Source organism: Strix aluco, chromosome W (genome assembly GCF_031877795.1).
Source record: "Strix aluco isolate bStrAlu1 chromosome W, bStrAlu1.hap1, whole genome shotgun sequence".
NCBI lineage: Eukaryota > Metazoa > Chordata > Aves > Strigiformes > Strigidae > Strix > Strix aluco.
This window is the reverse complement of record NC_133970.1, coordinates 45,755,220-45,771,328: the sequence shown is the minus strand read 5'-3', so window position 1 is coordinate 45,771,328 and position 16,109 is coordinate 45,755,220. Positions and strand designations below refer to the sequence as shown.

General features: G+C 43.1%; 1 protein-coding gene across 2 annotated transcripts in view; it reads right to left on the bottom strand.

Moving 5' to 3' along the window:
- Positions 1 to 10,752, bottom strand: part of LOC141917639 (5'-AMP-activated protein kinase catalytic subunit alpha-1-like) — a 44,996-nt gene extending 34,244 nt beyond the window's left edge. The window contains exon 1 of one of the 2 annotated variants that reach the window (XM_074810992.1): positions 10,060 to 10,752. Coding sequence is in view for 1 of the 2 variants with exons in the window: in XM_074810991.1 (XP_074667092.1) it covers positions 10,408 to 10,507 (100 nt within the window). In the remaining variant the exon portion in view is untranslated. The remainder of the gene's footprint in view (positions 1 to 10,059) is intronic. The other variant, XM_074810991.1, reaches the window with a different exon arrangement.
- Positions 10,753 to 16,109: the final 5,357 nt, after the last annotated feature.

The window sequence follows — 16,109 nt, the reverse complement described above, 5'->3', positions numbered from 1 at the left end:
TGAATCATGACTGTGGTCACAGGGTGGATTGTGGCAGGTGCACCTGCCCAATGAAAATGGAGCTTCCTGGCTGCTGAAATATAGCGGCCTTTTCTTTTTCGTACCCTTGTTCTCAGGGCTTTATAGTAATTGGGGGCGCTCAGCCAATAAGGGCTGATATTGACCACAGATCAGATTCAGTTCAGGTATAAATGGAGTCCCCTGGAGAAACCATTTTGAGCTAGTCCCCTCTGGAGCAGTGCACTGCAGTTGAGGACTCTTCCCTTGGGTCAGGACACTGCCCAAGGGAACTCCTTGAGGTTCTTCCCCCTGGGTCAGGACACTACCCAAAGATTCCTTGAGGTTGAGAGCCCTCACTCTTTAGGTGAATGACTGAGTGTTTTGGATTATCATTAAATCCTAGGAGCTTGTTCAGTAAGTTTTTTCCTCTCACAGACATTCAGATCTGCAGTTTGTGAATGATTGCTGGAGTGCCAATTGATTGTATTAAAATAAATTTTAATTATTGTCTGTTTACCTTGAGAGTCTCTGCAACACTTAAATTCCTCAGTTTCTTTTCTACTTCTAGGAGAGTTTAATTTTTCTTTCAACAGGGGAACTTGAGAGTGTAAAACATTTCCTAGGCAGTCACTCCTCTTAAATTCCTTAATTTTGCAGGTGCTATTGGAAGAGTTGCTAAGAATATTTTTCTTCAACCCAACATTGGATCACAGATAAGCCACAAAAGGTAAGTATCTCTTCCACTAGAAAGCTTCACTATCTGCACTGGTTTCTGCACGCAGTGATTTAACACTACTACTACTACAACTACATCGCTTTCATCTACCACCCTGAATCCTACCTTCTGAAGGCAAGCCAGATTCCAGGGACACCTACATGGTTCATCCTTGTTCACTTGAATTGACATTACTAACAGACCTCTGCTGAACACAGTGATAGGGATATTGAAAAACTAACTAAAAGACTAATAATATAGGGATATGGAGAAACTAAAATGACTAATAATATTAGGCCTAAGAATTGTATGTTTAACCAAAGAATTGCTGAGCCTTAAAGAACAGAGATAGAGGCACCAAGGACGAAGGAGGTGAAACCATGGCAATGGAAGATAACGGACAATTTATTACGCAGAGGACTAAGACTAGGCCCAAGGATGCGCTATATTCTTCAGATAAGGAGGCTAACAAGCAAATTGACCAGAAACAACTGGTTCTGTGACCTGGTGATGTTACAACTGGGGAAAAGGTGACAAGGAAGACTGCCAGCCTTCCTCCTGAAGACCCCCGGAGACGACCACCAGGAGGCAATGTGCAGGCGCAAGGATGACAGACATTTTAAAACTGCTGACCCAAGTCTTTTGAATTAACCCCACCTTAGTTGTGCATATGTATGTTTGTATTGTGTAACCCTATGAATATGTATAAGATACCTGCATTTAAGAAGTAAGCTAAGGAGCTTGGGTGTGCATGATAAGTGGAGCGATCCCCCATGCACCCAGCACTGCAATAAAGAATGCCTGCTTTCTAAAACTCTAAAACTTTGAGTCTTAGAGAGTTCTTCAACCGTCTTTTTCGGTATCAACAGTACTTATTCATCTGGGTGTCTCGCCTCACTTGAAAATTTAACTAAGCCCCAGGCTTCAAGTTTTATTTAAATATATCCATGGGAAGCTGTGATCAACAGCAGTGTGTAAGGAACTGAAGGAAGTAATGCCTCAAACATTCATCGACACAGAAAACCTCAAGGACAAGCTGTGGCCTTTGTAATTAGTCTAAGGAATGTCACCCAAGGAAGCAGGAGTGTATGGAAGGATGCACCCCCCACTCCCTTGCAATTGTATTGACAAACTCCTTAGATAAGCCTCAAAGGGGGGAAATGTGGACTGAGTGAAACTAAATGTTTCCCATCAAGCACAAGGACTGCTAATCACTGGGTCCATTGTGTAAGCGGGATACTACAGGGCTCCACTGTATGCCAGACTGCATGCCTTGCTAACGATTTGCAATGTCACCATTGAAGAGGTGATAAGAACTGATAAGAGGTGAGCATTTCTGCCCCAGGAGCCTGATGATTGCTCAAGAGGCATGAAGTCAGCAAAATTCTGGGAACTGAGAAAAAAAAATGAAGTATGCTAATCATCTGATAAGATGAACTTAAAAGGTGACAGAAACTTTGTTGTGTGTGCACCTACCACCCAAGATTACCGGACCTGAGACAACACTGGATCCAGGAGTGGTGATCTGGATTTGACTCTTTCTCTCCTTTTTCTTTTCTTTCTTATAGATTTATAAAAGATCACATTTTCTTATTATCCTTTTCCAAGTTTAAGTTGTTTTCTACTGCAAGTAAAATACCTGAACTGGTCTTTTGGTGTTGTTTCACTTTAATTTAACCTGAGGGGATCACAGAACTGTTGCAACTCTCTGGGCTTCTAATCTGGGTCCTGATACAGTGATACACAAATCTTTCTGCATTCAACAGATAATTTTGACAGGATTAGCAAACAACTACCAATCTGTAAATCTTATTCCCAACTGTCCTGGTTTAACTAGGATAGGGTTAAGTTTCCCCAGCAGTGGGGGGAAGCTCTAGCCGGGTTATTTGGATACCACAGATACCATGCTGACATCACGTCCGGGCGCCAGAGCGCGGGAAGAACCGGTGAGTGCGTGGGTTGGCGCAGCCGGTTCTCTCACTGCTGTATTGGTAGATATCTTGCTCTGTCCATTGTTATTACTGTTACTGTTGCTGTTTGTTGTGTTGCTGTTGCTCTGTTGTATTAAACCTCTCCTTATCTCAGCCCCGGGGCTTTGTATTTCACTCCCTTTGTGGGGGAGGGGCAGCGGCCGCGTGGTCTCAGACCCCGGCAGGGGCTAAACCATCACACTAACACAAGACTTTCCTTCAGCCTTTTGTCTCTATATTGAGCTAAAAAACAATGCAAGTGAAAATCTTAGCAGAGACAGATAATGATAAGCATCTTCCAAGTTATTATTCTTACAATAGTAAGTGGCTGCTGTGTAAAATAAAGCAGTTTGTCTAAAGTCCTCTAGGGAAATAAGTAGTGGATCATCCAAGACCCTGAACCATCATGATGCAGTGGTGAGATGTCTTTTATACTTGAGAATACAGAAACACTCTGCCTGCAAGGTGGAAGAACACATCCCCTCCTTTAGAGGAGCCAACATACATCACAAGTTCTAGACAGACCACAAAGAGCAGTGATAGGCAAGGGCCTAGAACTGTAAAATCATATCACCTACAAGAATTATTTGCTTTCAATCAGATCTACAATTACAGCAATTACATCCCCATTTTTTCTTAAGTTCAAATGTGATTGAGGTTTTAAAGGAACCCAAATTATATCACCTATATCTAAACCCTAAGAAGTAACATAAAACACTAGAAAAGCAACTATTCCATTAACATTAAAGTCTTTGCCTATCAGTAATGTGAACTGATGTAAGGCAGAAATATTTAGAAAAAACAAACTTTAATAAGCAAATTAAAATTTAACATTAATTTGTTAGTAAGAAATAGCTTCTTAGAAACTAACCAGAAATCAGATACATTAAGAGTTTATCAAAACACATTTTTCATTCAAAGTAATTAAACAGTAACATTTACAGTTGACTAAAACCAATTCTAGCTGTCACAGCCTTCAAGATTGTGTGCCTCAAGCCTTGATTTTATTCATTAACTGGGAGAAAACAAGCTTTTCTGCTTCTTCAGCTGTTTGCCAACTTCAAATAAATTATTGAAATGAAAATATACTGTGGTTTTGTGTAGGTATAAAAAGATCCCAAAAAGCCTGTTCACTTGCTTAAGACTTTTCAAATTGAATGGCTATTTTCTTCAGTAATTTTCATTCCCCCTTCTTTTTATTCAATTTAAGATTATATCAAATTTAGCTTTAAGATATGAGTTTCTGCTAACCATCTACTTCATGAAATAAAGCTCTCTTCTTGGATATGATCCACTCAGTATCTATTTGCACTGTTCAGCTACCACAAGCCATATACTTTAAGTCTTAAACTATGTATTCTTTCTAGAAATCTTTCAGTCTTCCCAGACAAAAGTAATCTTCACTTTGCTGCATAATGTAATAGCAAATACAAGTTTTTCCACATGTATTTAATCAAGAGTTGCCATTTTTTTCTACTGTAAAGTGGCTTTGCAGCTTTGTTATTGTTTGTGTACTATCACATTAGAACTAAACTGTTAATTCCAAGGAGAAAACATACTGAACTGCTACTATGGTTTTAAGTTAAATTTTTATCCACATGCCATAAGAACTTATTGTATGATGAAGCAGTTCAAGGTATCTGGTATCAGCAAAACAGCAGACACTAACTGGTAACAGACCATTGACTACTTTTGAATTTGGCACTGATACAGAGAAATGATTACTTGTTTTGAGACTTATTTACTTATAGCAAACTGCTTAGCAACTTATTTACTTACTTATAGCAAGTTATAGTATTCCTTATAGTATTTTTGAATATTGCTAAGAATCCTGCTTGCCCAGACTGTTCTGTGGAATTTTACCAAGGACTACTGTGTCCATCAAAACAAAGCAGTTTACTGTGGAAACCTACCAAGAACTGCAGTGTTCAGCAAAATATCATGTTTTTGTCCTTGAGGAACAGGTGTGCTCTAACTAGTTGGGTCTTGGTAATGAGTAAAGATAGCCATATATGGACGGTAGAAGTTCCATTGGTTCCCTTAAATAAGATAGGATGAGTAAACCGGCTGAAAAATATTTTTTGTTGTTCAAGAAATTGGCTAAGACAATCTGTGCATGCTCCAAAACAAAAACAAGGTGAGAAAGACTACGAGCCTTCCTCCCAAAGCCCCCCCCCCCGAAGACGCCCCCCAGGAGGCAATGCGCAGGTGCAAAGAGAACATAAACTGCTGACACCAGCCTCTAGAACTAACCCAGCCTTACTCATGCATATGTATGTTTGTGTTATGTAATCCAATGAATATGTATAGCCACACTCGATAAGTTTTTGGTAAAATGTGCGGTGGGTGTGCAAGCTTTGTGGAGAAATCCCCTTGCACCCCAGTGCTGGAATAAACATACCTGCTGTATAACTCTATTCGAGTTGTAGAGTCTGTTTTTCCGCGAATCAGCATAAAAGACAGAACTGAAAGCAAGACCTCAGATAACATCACATAGAAAAGAAGCCAGTGTTATCTTTACGAAAGCTACTTTGTATTACCTCTTGACAGAAGTTTTACCTATGAAGGGGAAGGCTCACAAATAAGTAATCAAAATATATTTATGTTAGTCACCCTAAGCCTCAGTGAGCTATCAGTCCGTCAAAAGAATCACTGCAAAAAAGTTCCCTTTACAGACCTAACATTTCCCTATATTTCTTTATCCTTTGATAATGCCAATTGCCTTCAAGCTTCACTATGGCTATGCATAACATTGATTTCCAAGAGAGTCTCAAAGCAGCAATGACTTGTTCTAACTGTTCAAGTGCAGGAGCAACAGTGTCTAAGTTTAGTTCACCAGGTTTTCAACTGGAAAAGAAAACAGATCACAAGGCCATTTAGAGTAAATACAACATTCTTGTGAAATACAGGTACCAGTCATGAAGGCTGTAGAAAAGAGATGAACAAGCATATGCTGTGTTTAATGAAGCATTTGTGTCATATGCCAAAAAGCCAACCCGAGGCTCAGAGGAAGGTAGTTATTAAAAATGAGCTAAACAAGTGTTTTCCCTAATATAAGAGGGTTCATGCTGTGCAAAGGCATATTGCTGCACAGCAACATTAGACAGCAAACTAATCTTCACTGTCAATTCCCAGGTTTCTTATCACTGCCTTAATCAAGACAACCTACTTATATCAGTTTTGTAGGCTATACAGACCAGGGTTTTTAACCTAGTTCTACAGACTGGAACAAATATCATATATTTACAATCTTAATTAGCACCCTCATTTTCTCAGTACAAATCACTGGAAGCCTGACTACTCTTCCTGATATAGGTATATTAAGAAAGTTAAGCATAACTGTAAAATAGTTAGCTATAGTAAACTTAAATTATACTTTAAACTAAAATTCCTTTAACCTGTAAAAGCAAGGCATCTCTGAGCTGTAAAAGCAAGGCATTTCTGAATTGTAAAACAAGGACAAAGGACTGGGGCCTCTGACACCTGGAGATGGAGGACACCTGCATACCCGGAGATGGAGGACACCTGCACCCACCCCCCTGCAGACGAGGGACACCTGTGACTTGCAACCCAGAGGATGACTCCCCATTCAAGGATATGCATCACACATCAAACCGAGAACCAAGGAAGATGGCACCGCTCAAGGATGCGCATCAGATCACGTTTCGATAAGATGGAGGAAAGCATGACAGTGCTGATACATTTATGGCCTACGGAAGAGACTGTTGATACAGAAATTCCGGGACTAATTACACATCATTATGAATATGTATGTTTGTATTGTAAGACCTCATGGATATGTATGAGATACCTGCATTTAGGTCGGGGTTTCACTGGCTTAAGGTGTGCATGTTTGGTGGAGAGATCCCCCATGCACCCAGCGCTGAAATAAAGAATGCCTGCTTTCTAACACTCTGACTTCTGAGTTTTAGAGAGTTCTTCTCCGACCGACTTTTTCGGTATCATTCCCTTTATGAAAGCTAACTTTATTTAAAAAAAAAAAAAAACACACACACCTGGAAATGAAGCTTGCATTTGGTTTCAGCAGGAAACATTAGCTTTTTTTTTTTAAAAAAAAAAAAAAAAAACCACACACACACCCCACATAACCAATTTCGGTTCAGTACTCTCTTTTACCCCACAGTTTTTTACTTCTGTGGTATTTCAGCTTTACCTGGATGTTGGCTAGAAACAGCTGTCTTTTCCATGATTGCCCATCTGAGGCAGAGGAAAATGAATTATGTCAGTCAGTAGTTAATTGAGGCTAGTACAGTCAGATGAACAGTTAAACTAGAAAAACATCACATCAGTAACAGTTATCTGGAAGGGTAAAAGGGTAAGTAGCAGGGTAAAGTCATCTGACAGCTACCTTGACAGCAGGAGACCTTTAAGAATTGAAACACTGGTTTTCCAACTCATCTTTTGGGGTTGTCACCACTGTTAAAATTAAAGACCCACTTTCAAGAAGCCATATGCCTGACCCCCCCCATATCACATGAGCTCTCAAGGAAAACCCTAAGTGAATAAAAAAATTTTTTTAAAAAAATGTTACAATTTTTCCTTTTATTGTCAACTGATGAAACTATATCAGTCACCAGAGAAGGAAAATGCTGAGGATTACAGGAAAACAATTATAGACCTGGTATTAAATGAATAAAATGTACCCAGGAAGATAACTAGCGTATCACAGATAAAATATGCCCTTTATGAAGTACAGCTAGAGCAAGACAAAACCAACATAGTACATCATCTAGGGACAAGATAAAACTTAAAACAATTTGTTTATGGAAACAGAGCATTAGTCCATGAACACTAACACTTGCTTCCAGTTCCTAAATAAATTCCCAGACCACTTAAGGAAGGCAATTCAGTATGCAGAATGATGCTGCACTTTACCACAAGGTGATTTCTCCCACCACTCTTAAAAAAATTAACATTCATACATGTGTGTACTCTTCACATGATCAATAGCTAAACAAAGCAGTATAAAAGAACACTCAACTTCAACCAAATAAGGTAGACAGAAGGGTATTATGTAAACAGAGCAATAATAAAACTGACAACTCTTTTTCAAGTGTTTCAATAAGGCAGATTATTAGCCCTTCAAGCTAATTGTACTTGATGAAATATTAATAGGAGTGACATTCAATAACATATTAAAATTATAACAGTAGCTTCACCTATTGACCATCTTTCAAGGTTTCAACTTCAGACACTTTTTGTCAATACAGATGAGAACAGGAGCAGTAGTGCAAGCAGCACACTCTAAAATTCAAGAGAAAACATACTAGAACATTTATGGGTATGCCAACCTGTTTTGTGCAGTGCACTGGAAAAAAAAATAATCATCTTTGACTCCTCCACTCAACCACATAGTCCCTCTATGAGGAAAGAGAATCTGATGCCTGTCTTCTCCCTTATCTCATTTCCTCTCTATTTAAGGAAGCACCAAGTTATCAAGGAAAGGAATGGTACTTCAGCTGCCAGCTGGGGGGGGGGGGGGGGGGGGGGGCACTGCTTGTGGGAAAATAAGGGAAGAGTGCCAAAGATTGTAAACACGCTCAAGTGACTTGCAGCTGGGGTGTTGAAAAACACATATATCTCACTAATTGTTGTTTAGCTTTGTGTGTTGGACAAATAGAACATCTGTGTTTAGATAACACAGGACCTTATTGAACATGCTTGAGATTCTTGCCCCACTGTGGGAATGATCAAAGCACAGTGGAAAAGTACACCTATGCAAATCCGTGATAAACAGGCAAAAACAGCAGGGTCGGCAATCCTCCAGTATAGACTGAGCTCCGCACTGCCTGCGTCCCCACTTGTGTGCCTCCGCCCGAGTGCTGCTACGGAGATCTCCCGGTTGGTGGGGTAATGAGAATAAATTTCCTCTTTGCATTTCATCCGTGGTTTTGTGGTTGTTCCTGCGTCCTGCCTGTGCTAGCTCACACACTGCTCCCCAGTGGCTGGTGGTGGTAGTGTCACTTAATAAACCAGCCTTGAAAAAAAAGGAGACTCGATAGACTTTACTCTCAAAATATTCTTCCACTGCTTTTCTAGATATTGTTAGAGTCAAATATATTCCTATTTTCTATAGCATGCCAGCAGTTCCTTATTAACAAGCGACTTCCAGGTAGGATTTGGTTCTACTATTACAGAGCACCGTCTCCATGACATCACTTTTACTTTTTAGAGAGAGAAATCTATGCTCTTCACTCCCTTTCTTCAATCAAAGAGATGCCCATAATCTGATGTTACTTCTGGGAAGAAGAACTAAAGGGGGATAAATTTGAAATGAAACATGGTAACAGACTGATGAAGCATCAGTAATTTCTTTGGAACATGCCAATAGTTGAAAGAGCTTGTGCAGAGAACATACAATATGAACATCTACACTGAAAAAAGATATGTTAAAAACCAGCTAGCACATTAGATACAACAGGATAAACTGGGTTTTTTACTGATTATACTGGTACTTGAACAGTCCATTAGGTTAACCATAAAAAAAAAAAAAATTAAGAATACAACCTGAGTCTATAGTCCAACTCATTTGTGACATGATGTTTTCAATTTGCATGTCCCAATATTCCAACAATTTTCACAGCACCACAGCAGAAACAGTTTAAGATAATGCAGTTTTGTCACCTGTGGTGAATGGCATCAAGGGAGAGTTTAATTTCTATTTTATTTCTACTAGGCTTCGAGTTTACTGCATGGCATCTGCACCCCTACTGGGAAAAGTTGTTTAAGTCTGAGCTGAAAAAAAACACTTTTTTAACACTGATCAACTGCTTTTAGCACAAAGTCTTTCCATGTCTATGTAAACTATGTTGCCATTTAATCCAATAATCTCAGGCCCATCTTTTTATGCTTATTTCTCCCCTTGTAGATGGAGAAAGCTTGCCTTCCTTATAAGGGCATCAAGTGATAGTATTTGTGTAACAAAACATACAGACAGCTCAAGAATTAAGACTGCTTACTTTCATTACATATCCGGTTATGCTTTAAATAAATGCAACATAATTAGCTTCCAGAAATTATTTCTGTAAATATAGAAGAAAGAGCTTTTGCTCCTCCAGCAATTACTTCCCCGCCGCAGAACTACAAGTCCCACACCTCCGATGAGTCAGCTAATACAACTCCTTTTTACTGAAAGACGTTCGCAGCATACCAGGCGCTATTTCCACAACACCACATTCGGTCGGCGGCATTCAGACCGTAGCCCCAGACCCCCACCCTGCAGCCACCGTGGCCTTCTCGTGGCTGCCCTGACGATACGTCATCCCTGCAGTTGCTCCCCTGAACCCCTCTCCCACCGCCCACGTCGGCCCGCGGTGCTAGCGCCGCCAGCGCCTCCACAGCCCAGTGACTCACCTGGCCCGGCAGATACGGCCGGGCAGCGCCCAGCAACTCAGGTTTCCTGGCACCGTCCCCGGTGAAGCTTAGACCACCTCAACGCTCTGAGCAGGAGACGGAGCGGGGCCAAGCCCGGACTAGGGCGGCAGCCTGACCCCCACACGGCCCCCAGCCCTGGTCAGGCCTTGGCGACCCCCTGGTTCCAGCCCCAGGGTACCAGACGCCACGAGGCAATCGCGTCCCTCAGCCGGCAACGAAGACTCCGCTGTTCAGCCCGACACACCCGCCTGGCGCGCTACCTTCCGCAGTCCGACTAGGCCGTGCCGCTCCGCGGGGCAGGCAGCAGCCCCACTCCCCACCGCTCACCCTTGACTTTGCCGAAGGTACCAACGCCGAGTGTGTCACCCAAGATGTAGTGCCCAATCTTCACCCGTCCATGCTCGTGCTTCTGCTTATCCGCCGCCATCTCGAGCAAAGGGCCAAGTCTACGCACGCCGCAGCAGAGGAAAAGCAACTTGCAAAACCCATCCACACCGAAACCCGGACGTGAACCTCTCACTTATCGCCTTCCCGCCTTCCCCGGGGACAAACCATTGCTGTTCGGGGGGGAAGGGCTGGATCAGCACAGCGGCGCCCGGAGGAGTGCGATTCCTGCAGGCGGGGCGAGGCGGCGGAATGGGAGAAACAGCCCTTGAAGGCTGCGGGGTGGAGTGAGGGAGCCGGAGCATTTTTACACCACCACCTCCCCCGAGGAGTACTGGGGATTCACCCGGATTTCAGGACCGGGGGAAAGGCGGGCGCAGGGCGCTTCTCAGCGGCGGTGACGGTTCCCTTCAGCACCGGCGCGGTGCGAGGGGCTGGCCTGGGCCCGCCAGTATCGGAAAGCAGCACCGCCTCGAAGCTGAAGCTCCCCCGTGTTGCCGGCTAGCACCGCCATCGCCCGCGGGGCCTGTGCCCACAGATAAGGGGAAGCTGGAGCTAAAGCACTCCCCACAGAAAGGGTTGTCCCTCCTAATGCCAAAGCGACATGTGTCAAACATACGCGTACTTTTAATTAAGAAATCGTGCTATCGCAATGAGATCGCTAGGCTGTCTGCATTGCCACAGCTGTAGGGTGCCATGGAATGTGCAGCTGCATGCTGCAAGGTCTGCCTGCAGAGAGCATACAGCAGCTCTCACAGCTGTCGCTGTGTCAGCAGCTGAACACCCACATGCAGGCAGGGTTTCAGGCACCAATAATATGGTGTGTTGCTTATCACAATTTAAAGGTCCATTCAAGATGCAGTTGTTGCTGATATGCTTGGCTCTGCCAGTGATGCTGAGAGGGCTGATGGCCAGCAAACCCATTTTGTCATGCCATGTGAGGAGTGGCATCCAGGCACAGGGAGTATACTGTTTCTAAATCACTCGTGCTCAGCAGTGAAGAAAGGTCTGTGACAGTTTAAGATGAAGCAAGCTAGTGAAGCCACGTTTCTGCCTCCCTGCCTTACTCTGACATAAGCAAACACCAGTCTGATCCTTCAGTAAGGTAATTCAGGAGCATAAGCTGCCAGAAGACCAGTCCTACTAAAAAATGAGTATTGGATTCCTATGACAGAAAACATAGCCATTCACAAAACCCAGAGATGTCAAGTCTGTATTTCCAAGCAACCTTGTAAATTAAATCTGTTAGTTCTCCTCCCCCTTCTCCCTTCCTCTACCTAGGTCCAAATCCACACCCTATTTTGGGAATATGAAGAGAAGTAGGACCCTCTTAACTCCTACTACCTTGACCAGATAACCTGTCCTCCAGTTTGTCTTACCAAGTCATTCATTCACATCGCATTTAGGGCAGTATCCTTCCTTGCATTCATGCACTGTGTGCTTTCTATATACTGTTACCATAAATTTGGTCTCAAAAGAACCCTCTAAGACTTAGTTTGCAGTTTTAGAAGGCAGGCATTCTTTATTGCAGCGCTGGATGCATGGGGGATCAGTCCACCTAATGTGCATGCCAAAAGACAAAGGCACACTTATTATATACAGTAAAAGAAATGAATATTCATGTAATTTCCAAGAAGTACACACCTATTTCCAGAGAATCTAATACATATGTTAATATATTGCACAAGCTACTAAAATTTGGGGCAGGGTCTCTGAGGGGCTTCCATGGGGGTTTTCGGTGGTCTGTGGTGGTCCCTAGTGGCTGTTGAAGAGGTGTCTCTTGGTATCCTTTCCATGAACTCTGAGGTTTTTTTCATATAAGGCCTCATCTTGGCTCATGGCTCTGTCTGTAAAGTTTCTCAGCTTTCTTATCTTTGGCTCCCACAGGTGTCTGTTGGTTTCTCTGCCCTCCCCAGGATGTACCCATCACAGCTGCAAAAATTACGTTCTTGGGTGCATTCTTGTTTGAGGCCCCTTACAGCAATTAGCACCAACTGCTGGCAGCCAGCAGCTAGCAGGCATCAATACCAAAGACCATATTATTTTATTGTTGCCTATAACTGGATTATATTTCCAACCATGCCTTCAAAGAAACAGATGAAACTGTAGAAAGAGTGACAATTGGATGGGTATTTTTGCATGGAGAGATCATCGACTCAAGAGGAAGGTTACTGGCAACTCCTGTCCTTTCACCTCCTTTCCCCAGTTCTCCAGACTAAGTGAATGATACAAACTAAAATGCTTTCTCTTGCCTACCCTAAGCACGACCCCGAATATGTTTGCAAACAAATAAATATAATACAGAAACAATATAAAGATTTTTAAATGTGCAGATATCAGGAAGTTAAAAAACATTTTTTTCTAGTAATGGTCCCAAATCTGATTCAGAGAATATTCAGTATTACTTATGTTACAGTCATGAATTTAACAGAAAGTTGGAAAACAGAAATTCTGGTCCCTGAAAAATCTTTATCTTTTAAAACATACCTCTAACCTAATGGGATAAAAAATTAAACCCCATCTGTTCATTACTATGGAAGAAAAAGTCTGAAAGATTTCACAGGAAATCTAAAGAATCCTGTCATGGTTTGAGCTCAGAGTGCAACTAAGCACCACACAGTCGTTCACTTCCCCCTTCCCCCCCAGTGTGGGAAGGAGGAAATAAAGCAAAGGCTCAGGAATCGAGATAAGGATAGGGAGGGATGATTCACCCATTACGGTCACGGGCAAAAGACAAAATGAAGATAAATTTAGTTCAGACACTAACAACAACACTTAACGGACAGAGTAGGGCTGTGAGAAGCATTACCACATCTTGAAAACACCTTCCCCCATCCTTCCCTTCTTCCTGGGCTCAGCTTTGCTTCCGATATCTCTACCTACTTCCCCCCAGCGGCACAGGGGGCAGGGAATGGGGGAGTGCAGTCAGTCCTGCTGCTTCTTCCACCTCGGGGAGGAGAGGGTGGACACACACACACTCTTGGCATTCTCCTCCTGCTCCAGCGTGGTTCCCCTCTTATGGGAGACGGTGCTCCACCAACTTTCTCCAACATGAGTCCCTCCCATGGGCTGCAGCATTTCCCAAGCTGTTCCAGCATGGGTCACCCCCACGTGTTGCAGTCCTCCCAGCGCCAAACTACAACAGCGGGGGCTTTTTCGCACAGAGTCCCAGCCTTCTTCGGGCGTAGTCACCTGCTCTGGTGTGGGGTCCTCCACAGGATGCAGGTGGGCATCTGCTCACTGTAGACCTCCATGGGTGGCAGGGGGGGCAGCCTGCCCTCTCACCACAGGATACAGGGGGGCTCTGCACTGGCACACCTCCCCCCCTTCTCCTCCTTTCTTCCACTGACCTTGGTGTTCACATAGATGTTACAACTCCTCCTCCCAACTCCAAATCCTCCTCCCAGGTTCCCCTTCTTAAATATGTTATCGCAGAGGAGAAGCCACTGTCGCTAATTGGCCCAGCCTTGGTACAGGTCTGACTTGGAGCTGGGGGAGCTTCAAGAAGCTTCTCAAAGGGGCCACCGCTATAGCCCCCTCCCCCGCTACCAAAAAGCCCCGCCACTCCCACAAACCTGTTACCCTGAACAAGAGGCCTTGTTCAGAGTTGCTCAAATCGTATGTGCTTGCTACCCATGGGAAAGAATGTATTGTTTACCGGGAATCATAGGCCACAAAACCGTTTCTCATTGCACATTGCAGGCCCCACAAATGCTTCTCATCGCACCCAAGGCCACATAGTACATATTGTTATCCATACAAGTGTTTCTCATCAAATACAAGGACAAATTGGAAGCACCAGATAGGTCAGCCTGTTCTTCAAACTGTCAACAATAATTAGTAAGGAACTTCTAATCAGGAGCTACCGTCCTTGGAGAAGAGAAACATCCTGGGACATGGACGTTTGTTAAAATTGTTTTACGTAAATCAGCTTAAGACCCCTGCCCGGATACAGACCCTCACCCTTTGAGCTTGTGCAGAAAGTTAACAAACCCACTGTATGTTACTAACCAATAAGGGATAGGAGCGATAAGCAACTAACCAATAATCATTATAGAAAATATGTAATCACATAGTTTGGAGTGTATAAATACTTTGAAGTGCATTGGTGTGGAGTGCTTGATTTGTGGATGCTTTCCACCTAGCACCCTGCGCAGAATAAAGCAATATCTCCTCTCTAAATTAATTACTGGTTTCGAGAGTCTTTATTTGCATGACAAGAAATGAAATAATATTGTAAATGGTTGTGAGAGATGAGAAACCAGGCCTGCGAGAAACTAAGAAAAACAGCCTGAGAAAGCAAAAGTTGAGGCTGATCGAAGGAATGCCTCAAACACTCACAAGTAATGAAACTATAGTCACAGGGTGGATAGTGTGGAGGTCGGAGCTGATAAGGCTGCTCCAATAAGACAAGATGCAGCTGGAAGGAGGGAGCCCTGTGGAGACAGGACGGCTCTGCTCTGGGGCACCTGGCCAAAACTTCAAGGGCCATCTGTCCGGTGAGTGACCTTTGCTTCATTATCCACGAAATGCATATTAAAGTTCACACCCCTCAATATGCTAACGAGGGCTAACATGATCATGCTAATTACATCATCCCATGAAACACCTCACCCCTCCCCGTACATGGGATACGTAGGTATGTGGGTCGACCTAGGGGACGGACCCAAGGAAAGTGGGTATAAATCAAGTGGGGGGGAAGAAAGGGGGGCCTGGAGAGTGCAGTGAAGCGAAGAAGACGGATGCCAGCGAAAAAGACGGATGTCTCCTGTGCCTCCTGGAACCCTCGCTGGCAGGATCAGCGCAGAAACCCAGACCGGTGATCTGTATTTCCCCATTCCCTCTATCTCCCTCTTTTCCCTTTCCCATTAAGCAATGCAAGGCATATTGTATTGCTTGCCACAACTTGCTATATACTTAGCCAACTATCGTGTGTTCAATTAGTACATTGTGGGCAGTTAATAAACGTTTGGACTTGGAGACTTGTTGTCTGCTCCATTGGGGATTTGCGAATCTGAGTCACTTGTCTCCCTCGTCTGAGCGGGACGTGACAATGGTAAAATAGTAAAACCAAGGAAAATAAAACTAATATACTTAATTTTTATTTGAGTAATTTAGAATTTTCATGAGGATCATCTTTAAGCAGTAAGTATGAGAAGCTTTCAGCCTGCACTAATTGACTGGTATAAATCTTCAATATAAACGCAATAAATTAATATTAAAAGATTGTATCTAGTGTAGGAAAAGCAGGTACTAGCGTTCCTCAGTAAGACTGCATTAATGTGTAAAGGTACCAGATTTTTCACTTCCTGACTTCTGAATTCAGATATGTTAATTATGCCCTTTCTGGACATCATCTAAAGAAGTATTCCCACAGAAATTCTAAATTGTATCACAACTGATGCTCAGCATCACTAGGCTTGAGAATCATGTTGTCATGCAATTTTTTGTTCTTGTAATTGGAGAATAATAGAGAATATAGAAATCTGTCAATTTCTCTTTATCCAGATTTGAGCTCTGTAGCAGAACTTCCTGTCTTCTGCTGCTGGACCCATTGGTTCCTAACAGATCCTTAGCATATGTACAGAAGGAGCATGGAGGGGAGATGAGCAAGCATCAGACTTTGTACCCATCTGTATTCATGT